Source organism: Aotus nancymaae, unplaced genomic scaffold, assembly GCF_030222135.1.
Source record: "Aotus nancymaae isolate 86718 unplaced genomic scaffold, 86718_ANA_hifiasm-v0.15.2.pri h1tg000008l, whole genome shotgun sequence".
NCBI classification, from domain to species: Eukaryota; Metazoa; Chordata; class Mammalia; order Primates; family Aotidae; genus Aotus; species Aotus nancymaae.
In genome coordinates, this window is record NW_026988419.1 from 57,880,229 (window position 1) to 57,893,428 (window position 13,200).

A 13,200-nucleotide genomic window follows, 5' to 3' on the forward strand; every position below is an offset into this window, starting at 1 on the left:
GACTTGAAACAATTCAATAGCTTGTTGACATGGAATCAACAATATTACATTGTCACCAACTGATACCCACGTGTAATAAGGTGGTGTTCAGGTTTCTGCCCAGACATGGTGAATTTATAATGTCCCAATATTAACACCAATATGAATAAAATTACAAGTTTATCTGCAACGACTGTCAGAAACAGAAAGAAAAAAAGCAGAGTATATTTCCTAAGATTTTGCCTAATCTATGTTTTAAATATAGTAAAAACCTTTGTCACTATTATAAATATAAAATCTGAGAACTTTAATGCTAAAAAAAGTATGGTTTCAGTAATAAACTATACCAGAAAGTACATACAATAAAATCTCTACTTACTGACACACAAGTAATTAAAGCCATTTGCTTACTGGAGTTCTGTTTGTATTATACTTTTTGAAAAGGCAATGAAATAAAATGAAATGATAATAGAGAGTTAGCCAAGCATAGAGTTTCAGTGGCCATCTCAATTCTGGGTGTTGGGTACCTACAGTTTCAGTCCTGGATTAGCATGAATGAGCTAACATGCAGAACATAGATCCATAAGCATCGTAATAATTAAGTAAGATTTAAATTCAGTAAGAATGGCCAAAATAAGAAGAATAACAATGGAAAAAACAATGGCCAGAGGGCCAAGAGATGCATGGCTTTCACCTCTGGCAAAGCACTGACTGTCCCTATGTCATTCCAAAATCTAAGTTCCATGAGGGCAGGAACTGTGTCTCATTTACCACTGAACCTTCACTCAATAAATATTTGTTACTGAATTGGCTTAGCTTGATGAACTTGAATTTAAACTGATACAGTACGCAGTTTTCTTACCTACAAAATTTCTGACCTGCAAAATCAGGTTATGGTGAAGATTCAAGAGGTCCCTGTAAACCTCTGGCACAATGCCTGAAGCACAGCCGCCCATCCATGAAGCGTGGTTCCCTCCAGGGCATTCCCACCACTCAGCTAACTCTCACTTTCTAGAAGTTGTTTCCCTACTTTCTGACTGAGAGAAAACTTTCAAAATCTAAGCCACCTTGCTTGGTAGGATGCGCAGCGCTGAAAGCACAGGTGTTGCTGGTTGCCTCCACGGGCCCAGTCAAGGGCAAGAGTGAGAAATCAAGATTTATTCTAATAAACACAGGTCAAAGTAGAGCCAAAGCAAGCTTGCTCCCAATTTGCTATTTTCTTGTTTATGTACTTCTGATGTTTATTTTCTTGTTTATATATTTTTCTATTTTCCTACAATGAGCATTTTTATTATTTTGTCTGTTGTAAATCACTCAAATTTCAGGTGATCCTCTGGAGTTTTATGTGAAATACTGTAGCTGTGTAATTATGACACCAAAAAGAAGTGGATGATAAATATACAGTCTTTCCCAGAATGGACCTTAAGTCAATATACTGTACATTAAACTTGGTCATAGTTATCTATCATCATAAAAAGGATTCCTGTTGACCTCAACTCATGCTTTGGCATAAGCCATAGAATTAAGGACATAAAGAAATTCAGGCTTAATCAACAGAAACTAAGCTAAAAAGTTTTCCATTTAAAAAGTTTGGCCAGCACAGTAGCTCATGCCCGTAACCCCAGCAATTTGGGAGACCAGGAGTTTGTGATCAACATAGACAACAGAGAGAAATCATGTCTCAATAAAAGAAAAGAAAGAAAGTTCAGAGATTCTCCAGGTCCCAGGTTTAAGATAATTAATTTCAAATTTTTCCTAAAAGCATTAAAGGCCAGGTGTGGTGGATCATTCCTGTAATCCCAGCACTTTGGGAGGCCGAGGCAGGCAGATCACTTGAGTTCAGGAGTTAAAGACCAGCCTGATTAACGTGGCAAAAACCTGTCCCTACTAAAAATACAAAAAATTAGCCTGGGCGTGGTGGCTCACGCCTGTAATCCAAGCATTTTGGAGGCCAAGGCGGGTGGATCGCCTGAGTTCGGGAGTTCAAGACCAGCCTGACCAACATGGTGAAACCCCGTCTTTAAAAAAATAATAAAAATAAAAAATAAATAAAAATACAAAAAATTAGACAGGCGTGGTGGTATATGCCTGTAGCCCCCACTACTCGGGAGGCTGAAGTGGGAGAATCTCTTGAACCCGGGAGGCAGAGGTTGCAGTGAGCCGAGATAGTGCCATTGCACTCCAACCTGAGTGACAGAGTGAGACTCCATCTCAAAAAAAAAAAAAAGCATTCACTATCCTAGTTCTCTAAACTTTCTCTTATATAATAGAAAAACACAACAAATGCAAAAATATTCTTTGACTAAAATAATATATGATAATGACCTTCCAGTTCATTCAAAGAAAAACTTCATTATCTTGTTACCTTATTTCTGGCTGAAGGAGAATAGATTTCCATATAGCTAGACATGCAGCCCTTGCAAAAGAAGGAATAAGGCCGGGTGCAGTGGCTCACACCTGTAATTCCAGCACTTTGGAAGGCCGAGGCAGGTGGATCACTGGAGGTCAGGAGTTCAACACCAACCTGGCCAACAAGGTGAAACCCCGTGTCTACTGAAAATACAGAAAAAAAAAAATTAGCCGAGCATGGTGGTGTGCACCTGTAATCCCAGTTACTCAAGAGACTGAGGCAGGAAAATCACTTAAAACCAGGAGGCAGAGGCTGCAGTGAGCTCAGATGGGCCACTATACTCCAGCCCAGGCGACAAAGCAAGACTCCATCACACACACACAAAAAAATAGGAATGAAATACCCCATTGCCATGACCCCACTCATATGCTTTTCCATTAATGAAACAAAGAGACCTTATCACCCTCCAAAGTATTCTCCGCTGCACAGAGCAAATGCTCCAAACTAAATGCAACCCAACAAACAGGTACTGAAGCTCTGATAGACCATTTATCTTTGCACTCTTAAGGTAGAATAACACTTGTCAGGAAACAAGCCCTCTTGCCCACAACTGCTTGGCTGTCCTCAAGCAAGCCAATACAACGATCCCATCTCCTTCCAGAAACCAAGAATCTAAAGTTAGCCAGTTCTTCCCTGGGAAGAGTTATGTTCACTCTGTTTACTATAAGCACTCAACACTTCACAAAGTTTGGTGGGTAAGGTTACAAAGAGGGAAGAGCAACTTAAACTTAAAAGGCTGTTCTGATAGTTCAGGAATGAGATGATTAGAGCCTTATCTAGTTAAACGGCCCCAGCTTTGCCTGACTTCCCCCACCCCTGTCTAAAAACCCTTTCCTTCGCTCTCCCTCAGATCCCCATAACAGGGCCAGAGTTTTCACGGCTCGTGACCCTGACCCCAAAAATCTGCTCCCAGGTGAACTTATTCACAGGAAGGTCTGAGTGACTCTTAAAGCCTTCGTCGGGTATTTGCACTTTCAGCAGAAAATAGAAGCCCTCACGGAATGAATTTTCTAATTGTGGCATTTTAGGCATTCCTAATGCCTAAATACCTTCCTCACCAGCTTGATGGAGCAGATTGTAGGGGAACAGAGCATCTTATCAGGGCTTCTAACATCGTACCACATAGGTTGTGATACCATTTATAAGGCGGAGGGCGGCCCGGGGCGGTGGCGACGGAGGGCGGGGCGGCGGCGGAGGGCGGGGCGGTGGAGGGCGGGGCGGCGGCCGCGGCTCAGGAGGCGGCACCGCCCCCTGCCCGGTCTCCTCAGCGCAGCTGGCCGCCGACCCGCCGGTCTAGGGCAAAGGCCGAGGCTACTGGGGTGGAGCGGTGGGCCGGGCGGCTGCGAAGTCTGCGGTGGCTGGAGTGGGCGTGGAAGCGACGCCATGGCGTTCTAAAACCTATCCACCCAAACCACAAACATTTAGGATCTCACAGTTTTTGCATCTTAGGAGTCTAGACACAACCCAGCGTGAGCCACGCCCCTCCCCCTCAGGAGGCCACTGCTTTTGTGAGGCCGCTGCCTTTGTGGACTGCTGGGGGTAGAGGCTGCAGTCAGTCGTGAGGTCCTGGCTGTTCCTGATTGGGTCCAGATAGAGGGGCAACCACGCGCGAGAGAAGGAGAGCGGAGGAGCTCGAAAGGACTTCTATAGGAGAAAGCCTTGAATTCAGTGAGTTCACAAATGAACCCGAGATCTTTTCTGGAAGGGAAATAATAACAGTAAGTCAAGGAGTATACTGAATATTTATTTCAGATATTGACGCTGGGGGTGGAGGCTGCAGTCCATCCTGAGGCCCTGGCTGTTCCTGGTTGGGTCCAGACAGAGGGGCAATCGCATGCGAGAGAAGGAGAGTGGAGGGTCTTGTGCCGACCATGGAGCACAAACAGCAGTGCGAGTGCAAAGACGTGAGTGGCCGCAAGCCAGGCGGCATTTTTCTCTGGCGGCCACAGGCGTGGTGGGGAACGGGGGCAGGGATTGCCACTCAAGCAAGGGTCGCGATGCTCCCAACTGTCCCGCTTCAGGAGGCTGCCCTGTTGTGGCACCCGGGAGCGGTGGCGGTTACTCAGACTGTACCGGCCGCAACTGGCAGGTGCGGGACGTCAGGGGAACTGGTGGCCCGGGAAGCGGGAGGACTTCAGGAGGCCCTGAACCCTGCCTGACTGTGTGATTCTTCTGTGTCTTCGGTTGGAGTGGAAGTATTGATCTACTTATTTTATAAGTCATACTCCCCTGCTTCTTTATACCTAGTGTTCTTTTATTGGATGCCAGACATAAATTTTACTTTGTATACTAAATATTTTTATGTTTAGAATTTTTGGATGTAGATAATTTATTTGGAAACAATTTGATTGTACAGGTCTTGCCTTTTATGATTTGCTGGTGGGGCCAGAGCCATGTTTAATCTGGGGCTAGTTGTTCCCTGCTACTGAGTTAAAACCCATCTTAGTTCTCTACTCAAAGCCTTATGACTTACGAAGTTTTTCCAGTGTAGCTTTACAGTGAAATATTTCTAGTGGGAATGGGCATATTTTTTTATACCTAGGTAGGTTCCAGTGACTGTTTTCCCCAGTCCTTTAGGAAGGTCTTTACTGTAGTCTTGGGTAGTTGTTTTACATGTGCTAATCTATTTCTTGCTAAAAGTTTCGCTCTTGTTACCCAGGCTGGAGTGCAATGGCGCGATCTCGGCTCACCACAACCTCCGCCCCCTGGGTTCAGGCAATTCTCCTGCCTCAGATTCCTGAGTAGCTGGGATTACAGGCACACACCACCATGCCCAGCTAATTTTTTTTATTTTTAGTAGAGACGGGGTTTCACCACGTTGACCAGGATGGTCTCGATCTCTTGACCTCGTGATCCACACGCCTCGGCCTCCCAAAGTGCTGGGATTACAGGCGTGAGCCACTGCGCCCGGCTCTGGGTTTTTTTTTTCCTATATGCATTTATCTTCTTTCTAGTACATTCCATAGTAGCCCAGATATTCAGAAAGGGTAATCACATTTTATGTACTATATTATGTTTATGTCTGGTAGACCTGAGTGATATTTGGGTAAGCCCTCAGGAATCTTCCAATTGGAGATGATTGAGAAATTACTTTAGCTCACCAGGGCAGCCATGGATACGCTACTCTATCTGATCAGAAACTGGATTAGTCCTCTGACGATGTGTAGAAAGGCAAATTGCTTGTGTATTAAATGTATTCTTTGTGTTTGATCACAAGGGAAATTTACCCTTTGTTATTCTCTTATTTTTGTAACATTACAAGTCAAGACAGGACTGATAATCCATTTCTAATATATTGTGACATTTTAAATAAATTGTTTTACATTTCTAATGACAAGTTAATATTAACCAATACATTTTCTTTAATATTGCAGAAACAACACGTTCTAAAGGAAAAAAGGGCTTATTTACAAAAAATGCAAGATACTGATTTTAACAGAAAAGGTACGGGGAAAAATACGTTGAAGCATGAAGGTAAAGATGGAACACATGGTGAATGTGAGAACATTAAAAGATGATGTAGCTAAGTAGGAAATGCTTATCTACCGAAATATCCTTTTGTAATCCTCTGTGTATTTACACTCTTAGGCATTCTAAGAGGTGTGAAGTGGTATTTTATTGTGGTTTTGATTGTATTTCCCTGAGATTAGTCATGTTGAGCATTCTTTCATATACTTTTTTGTTATTTGCATGCCTTTGTTTGATAAATTTATTTAGGTCTGTTCATGTATTTTGCTCATTATTTGTAATATCGTTTTTTTTTTTGTTTTTTTTTTTTGTTTGTTTGTTTGTTTGTTTTTGTTTTTTTTTGAGATGGAGTTTCGCTCTTGTTACCCAGGCTGGAGTGCAATGGCGCGATCTCGGCTCACCGTAACCTCCGCCTCCTGGGTTCAGGCAATTCTCCTGCCTCAGCCACCTGAGTAGCTGGGATTACAGGCACACACCACCATGCCCAGCTAATTTTTTGTACTTTTGGTAGAGACGTGGTTTCACCATGTTGACAAGGATGGTCTCGATCTCTTGACCTCGTGATCCACCCACCTAGGCCTCCCAAAGTGCTGGGATTACAGGCGTGAGCCACCGCGCCCGGCCCTGTTGTTGTTTTTTCACCATTGAGTTGTTTCAGTTTCTTACTTTGGATAACAACACCTTATTAGGCATATGGTTTATAAATATTTTACACAATTCTGTAGGTTGCTTTCTCACTCTGTGGATTGTTTTACAGCAATGCAAAACTTCTTTTTTTTTTTTTTTTTTTTTTTTTTTGAGACGGAGTTTCGCTCTCGATACCCAGGCTGGAGCGCAATGGCGCGATCTCGGCTCACCGCAATCTCCGCCTCCTGGGTTCAGGCAATTCTCCTGCCTCAGCCTCCTGAGTAGCTGGGATTACAGGCACGCGCCACCGTGCCCAGCTAATTTTTTTGTATTAGTAGAGACGGGGTTTCACCATGTTGACCAGGATGGTCTCGATCTCTTGACCTCGTGATCCACCCGCCTCGGCCTCCCAAAGTGCTGGGATTACAGGCTTGAGCCACCGCGCCCGGCCAGCAAAACTTTTTAACACAATCTCATTTTTCTATTTTTGCTTTTATTGCCTGTGTTTTTAGTGCCATATCCAAACATATTGCCTAGATCAACATCAAGAAGCTTTGTATGTTTTCTCTTACAGTTTTATGCCTTAAGGCCTTACATTTATATCTTTAATTCATTTTTTGTTGCTTTTTTTATATATGATGTGAAGTAAGGATCCGATTTAATTCTTCTGCCTGTGGACATACGGTTTTCCCAACAACATTTATGGAAAAAATTATCTTTCCCTATTGTTTCTTTTTTGTGTTATTATTAATTGGAAAATAGTTATTTTCTATATTTATATTGTTTTATTTTATTTTTAATTGGCAAATAGTTATTTTCTTTATTAAGAAATTTTTATTTTATTTTAGGTTCAGTGACACATATGTAGGTTTGTTTAACAGATAAATTTATGTCTTGAGGGTTTGTATTTCATCACCCTGGTACTAAGCCTAGTACTAGTACCGAATCATCATTTTTTTCTGATCCTCTCCCTCCTCCCACCCTCTACCGCCAGGTAAGCCTCAGTGTTGTTGTTCCCCTCTTTGTGTCCATGATGTTCTCATCATTCAGCTCCCACTTATAAGTGAGAAGATGAGGATTGGGATTTCTGTTCCTGTGTTAGTTTGCTAAGGACAATGGCCTCCAGCTCCATCCATGTTCATGCAAAGGACATGATCTAATTCTTTTCCACGGCTGCATAGTATTCCATGGTGTTTTAAAATATGCACCCTATTTTTAAAAACCTAGTCTACCCTTTATGGCTATTTAGGTTGATTCCATGTCTTTGCTATTGTCAGTAATGTGCTGCAGTGAACATACACATGCATGTGTCTTTATGATAGAATTACGTATGTTCCTTTGGTTGTATAGCCAGTAATGGGATTCCTGGGTTAAATGGTGGTTCTGTTTTCAGCTCTTTGAGGAATCATCACACTACATTCCACAGTGGTTGAACTAATTTACACTCCCACCAACAATGTATAAGTGCTACCTTTTCTCTGATAACTTGTCAGCATCTATTATTTTTTCATTTTAATATTAACCATCCTGACAGGTACAAGATGGTATCCTCACTGTGGTTTTGATTTGAATGTATCTAATAATCAGTAATATTGGGCTTTTGAAAAATATGCTGCTAACTGGATGTTTATCTTCTTTTGAAAAGTGTCTGTTCATATCCTTTGCCTTCTTTTTAATGGGGTTGTTTGTGGTTTTTTTCTTGTAAATTTGTTTAGGTTACTTACAGATGCTGGCTATTAAACTCTTGTCAGATGCATAGTTTGCAAATATTTTTCCTATTTTGTAGGTTGTCTGTTTACTCTGTTACTAGTTTCATTTGCTGTGCAGAAGCTCTTTAATTAGATCTCATTTGTTAATTTTCGCCCTTGTTGCAATTGCTTTTGGCATCTCCATCACGAAACCTTTGCCAGTTCCTATGTCCAGAATGGTATTACGTATGTTGTCTTCCAAGGTTTTTATAGTTTGGGTTTTACATTTAAGTTTTTAATCCATCTTGTGTTGATTTTTATATATGGTATGAGGAGGGATCCAGTTTCAATCTTCTGCATATGGCTAGCCAGTTATTCTAGAACTATTTATTGAATAGGTTATCCTTTCCCCATTGCTTGTTTTTGTCAGCTTTGTCAAAGATCAGATGATTGTAGGCCTGTGTGTCTATTTTTATGCTAGTACCATGCTATTTTGGTTACCTCAGACCTATAGTATAGTTTGAAGTCAGGTAGCTTGATGCCTCTTGCTTTGTTCGTTTTGTTTAGGATTGCCTTGGCTATTCAGGTTCTTTTTTTGGTTCCATATAAAATTTAAAACAATGTTACCTTGTTCTGTGAAGAATGCTATTGGTGGTTTGATAGGAATGGCATTTTATCTGTCAATTGCTTTGGGCAGCATAGTCATTTTAACAATATTGATTTGTCCTATCTATGATCATACAATCTTTTTCTATGTGTTTATGTCATCTCTGATTTCTTTAAGCAGCGTTTTGTAATTCTCAGTGCAGAGATCTTGCATCTCCCTGTTTAGTGGCATTTCTTAAGTATTTCATTCATTTTGTGACTGTTGTGAATGACACTGCATTCCTGATTTGGCTCCCAGCTTGACTGTTTTTGGTGTTAAGAATGCTAGTAATTTTTGTACATTGATTTTTGTATCCTAAAATTTTCTGAAGTTGTTTATTAGTGTAAGTAGATTTGAGCTGAGACTGTGGGATTTTCTAGATATGGAATCATGTCATCTGCAAACAGGAATAGTTTGGCTTCCTCTTTTCCTATTTGGATGCCATTTATTTATTTATTTATTTATTTTTGATTGCTTGATTGCTCTGGCTAGGAATTCAAATACTATGTTAAAGAGGAGTGGTAAGAGAGGCCCAACCTTAACTGTGCCAGTTTCAAGAAGAATGCTTCTAGTTTTTGCCTATTCAGTATGATAATGGCTGTGGTTTATTATAAATGGCTCATTATTTTGATGTATATTCCTTTGATACCTAGTTTCTTGGGAGTTTTTAATATGAAGGGATGTTGAATTTTACCAAAAGTCTTTTCTGCGTTGATATTGAGATGATTATGTGTTTTTTTATCTTTAGTTCTGTTTATGTGATCAATAACATTGATTGATATGTATATGCTAAACCAATCTTGCATCACAGTAATAACACCTACTTGATTGTGGTGGATTAGTTTTTTTATATGCTGCTGGATTTGGTTTAGCCTGAGAGGAAGGGGTGGGGCAGAGCAGCAGTCCTGATGGATGGGGGCTGAGGGACTTGGTTTCTGTGGAGGGCTTATATGAACGGGTCATTTCACAACCTGATCAAGTGACAGGCAGGTGAGGGAGGCAGATGTGGAGTGCTGGGAGCAAGGTCCTCTCACAGGAGAGGAAGAAAAGAATGGCTTAAATGGGCAATTAGTAAAAGAAGTAAGGCATGGTGGGCAAATGGGAAGCCCAGCAAGCTTTAAAACAGATAGATGTCAGCAGCAAGTTCAGTTCTACAGCACAGTGTGGGCTGTCAATACCTATAAGCCCAGTTTCTTGTTAAGGATCACTAGAGTGATAAGACCTGAGGGCTAAACTGGAGAGAATGGACCCAGAGGGGCTGGAGGGAGCAGGTGGGCCAGGGCACTGACTTCCTGAGAGGAAGGAAGCAGCTTCTGCCTTCTCACTCATCTCAGAATGGAACTGGGAAATGAAACAGCCACTTCTGGGTCTGTAGAGAGTGAATGCTCCCCATGGTACCTACCTAGAGAGAGAAAACCCCCAATGCAAACTCTCCCTGATCCCTGAAATCCTGAGTTCCTTTGACATGGTGTCCCATCAGGTACAACAGTGGTTCCACATGTTTTTTGGCCACTGGAAACTTTCTTAACACAATATGATGTAGAGCACCCGATACCTAAAGCAGATGAGGGCAGAGCTGCTCTTGGAAGGGCAGAGAGGGCTGGAGATGGGAGCTCAAATGCCTGGCTTTCCACAATGGACCCTTAGGCATGATTTGAGAACAACTGCCAGGAGAAGCAAGCCCATGCCCCTTGATGTGGAGTTCACGGCCTTCCTTGGCCCTGTTTTGTTCTCTCAGCTTGTACTCAGCCAAGTATAGAACTTTACTTACAACCCCAAGTACAGAACTGCTTCTGCACATCCAAAGCTGTTTTCATGCCTCTGTGCTTTTGCTCATGCTGTTCCTTCTCCTTGGAATGCCTTTCCCACTGGCTGCCTCTAACCCAGTCTTCAGAATTCATCTGCGACGTCATCTCTTCTGAGAAGCCCTCTGGGCTACCGTAGTGCTACTGATGTGCCTACATCTGAGAAGCTACCTCTCTCTACTGAAATTCTTTCCACATCTATGACTCCCACTAAACTATAAACTCCCCAAGAGCAGAAATTTTTTAGTCTGAGTCATCCATTCCCATTCACAGTACCTGGCTTAATTGATGCTCTCTTGTTAATTGATGCTCTTGCTCATGGGCTTAGTATACAAGAGATCCTTTCTGGAAAGCAAGTTTGAGGAATGAAGAGAGGAGTTTGGGATACAGAGGGAGTGGCACAGTACCTGAGAAGAGTAGGGGAAGAGAGGAATAAGGGGCAGGAAAACAAGTCATGTCTTGTGGATTTTTGCATAGAATTACTGAGAGTTCAAATCAGGTCTCAGACTTGATGTACCTGGCACACTGCCACTGATTAAGTTGGTGATAAGTATCTCTGGGGATTTGCTCTCCCTGTCTGCAATAGAGGTGTCTTTCTAGGAGCAGGGTAGGCTTCTGATTACATCCTGAGATGCTGCAGGCCTCCAGGGATTCTAACCAGCATAATGGACTTTGAAATGGAGGCAGCTTTGCTAAGAAAGTTAGTTCAAGTCCCTGGGGATGATGATGGATTGGCTAAGGACTCTGTCAGATCTGTCTGAGAATACTAGCTTGGGAAGACATCTCTTACTGGAATCATTTGCTCATGGTTAGGAAGGGAAAGATAGAAAAAGTTTTGTTATGAGAACCAGATGGATTCCAGGCCTTGCCTTAAAATGTCAAATAATTTCTCCACCTAGTTATTATCTGCATAAAAAATGAGCTACCAATGCCCTACTTACCTGCAAAGACAAATGGAACCAGCCCTGCCTCCTGCTGGCTTTGAGATCTTGAGCAATTTCTTTGAATTCTCTGAGCCTCAGTTTCTCCATGTGTAAAATGGAGACAATACCAGTATTCACCGAGTAATAGCTAATCTTCAGTATAATATCATACCACTATATTAAATAAGCTGACTACTTGATACCGTGACTAAATGTGATGCTGCTTTTCTATAACCAACATTTTAGGAAGTGAAAAATGGGAAAAACTAAAATGGGGACAATAACTGTATCCTATCTCAGTTAATCAAATAGAGAATCCATATAAAGCTCTTAATACAGGGTGTAATATTTGGTAAGCACTCGATAAATATTAGCTCAAATTTTTACTGCTAACACACGGATCCATTTGAGAAAGCCTAATTGAGGATAAAAGGCAGCTGAACTACCAAGAGGCAAAGATAGGGTAAAGCCTGACCGCTTGACTCTCGGCCCACAAACCAGCAGCATGGAAGCTTGGTAGAAATGCAGGGTCTTGGGCGATACCCCAGATTGACTGAGCCTGGATCTGCAATTTAACAAGATCCCTAGGTGATCACACGTGTGTACATTAAAGGTCAAGAGGAGCTGATGAAGAAGCACTGACAGTTCTAGCATTACTGTGTCACTTTGGGCAAGTCACTTAACCTCCCTATGCTCATTTTGTCATCTGCAAACCCTTACCTCATAGGGTCATGGTGTGCTTAAGTGCCTTGGGTGGTAAGTGCTATTCAGTGCTTGCTCTCTGTGCTCTCCAGCCCACCTTGGGCCATGGTGGGCCCCTCACAGCCTCACACCTTGGGCCATAGTTCAGCAGGAGCCGGACTGCCGGGTTCACACCCTGGCTCTCTCACCTGCAGCAAGGTGTGGCTGTGTGACCTGCAGTCACCTAACTGTTCCAAGCCTTAGTTTCTCATCTGTTAAAATTGGAACAATGGCTGTGCCTAGCTCCTGGGGATGCTGAAGCGTGGCGTAAGATGTGCCGCAAATGGCCAGGCCAAGGCCGTGTTCAAAGCGCATTTTAGACTCATCAATGGGCTGTATTGAGCAGCGTCCACGCTGTGAGCCGAGTGAGTCCCTGTTCTGCAGAGCCTGCATGCCTCTTGCTGCCTGATCGATAGCTGCAGGAACTCCCTGGGGCTAGAACTTGGGTGCACAGTGGACAGGGCCCAAACCCTTACAGGCCAAGGAGGACTTGTATCCTTTCTAATATTATTCGTGGAGCAAGAGGAAGCGAATTCCAACACTGGCCTCTTCCAGAAATCAGAGGGCTTGGTTGTGTGGAGAATGACTGTGTAGAACAGGCAGTTGGAAAGCTCTGGAAAAAGTCAAGCATGAGACAACTACAGGCTCTTGTTTTGTGTCGTCCACCTTGTGGCCAGGAGAGAAGAGCAGCGCTGCTCCCAGCAAGGAGGGTCTGTTCCCTGATCCCTCGCTCCCCTTTCTCCCTCCGACACCACAAGGCCAATGCTGCAAACTCCCCTACTGCCCAACCAACAAAGCCACGTGGCTGGATCCTTTTCCCTCTGCTGGATGCAAGAGTTCTTTTTCACCCTGTAATTCCTTCCCACAGGTTTGGGCATCAGGCAGTTTCACTCTGGCCCTTGACCCCGGGGAC

General features: G+C 42.8%; 1 protein-coding gene across 10 annotated transcripts in view; it reads left to right on the forward strand.

Annotated features, from left to right (window-relative positions):
* Window positions 1–3,936: 3,936 nt before the first annotated feature.
* Window positions 3,937–13,200, forward strand: part of LOC135273664 (fibrous sheath-interacting protein 2-like) — a 33,667-nt gene continuing 24,403 nt past the window's right edge. For 4 of the 10 annotated variants that reach the window (XR_010341461.1, XR_010341464.1, XM_064373345.1 and 1 more), the window contains exons 1-3: window positions 3,937–4,057; window positions 4,142–4,293; window positions 5,764–5,863. Coding sequence is in view for 2 of the 10 variants with exons in the window: in XM_064373345.1 (XP_064229415.1) it covers window positions 4,261–4,293; window positions 5,764–5,863 (133 nt within the window). In the remaining 8 variants the exon portion in view is untranslated. Of the gene's footprint in view, window positions 4,058–4,141; window positions 4,294–5,763; window positions 5,864–13,200 lie in introns of those variants that run through there. The other 6 variants (XR_010341463.1, XR_010341459.1, XR_010341465.1 and 3 more) reach the window with 4 other exon arrangements.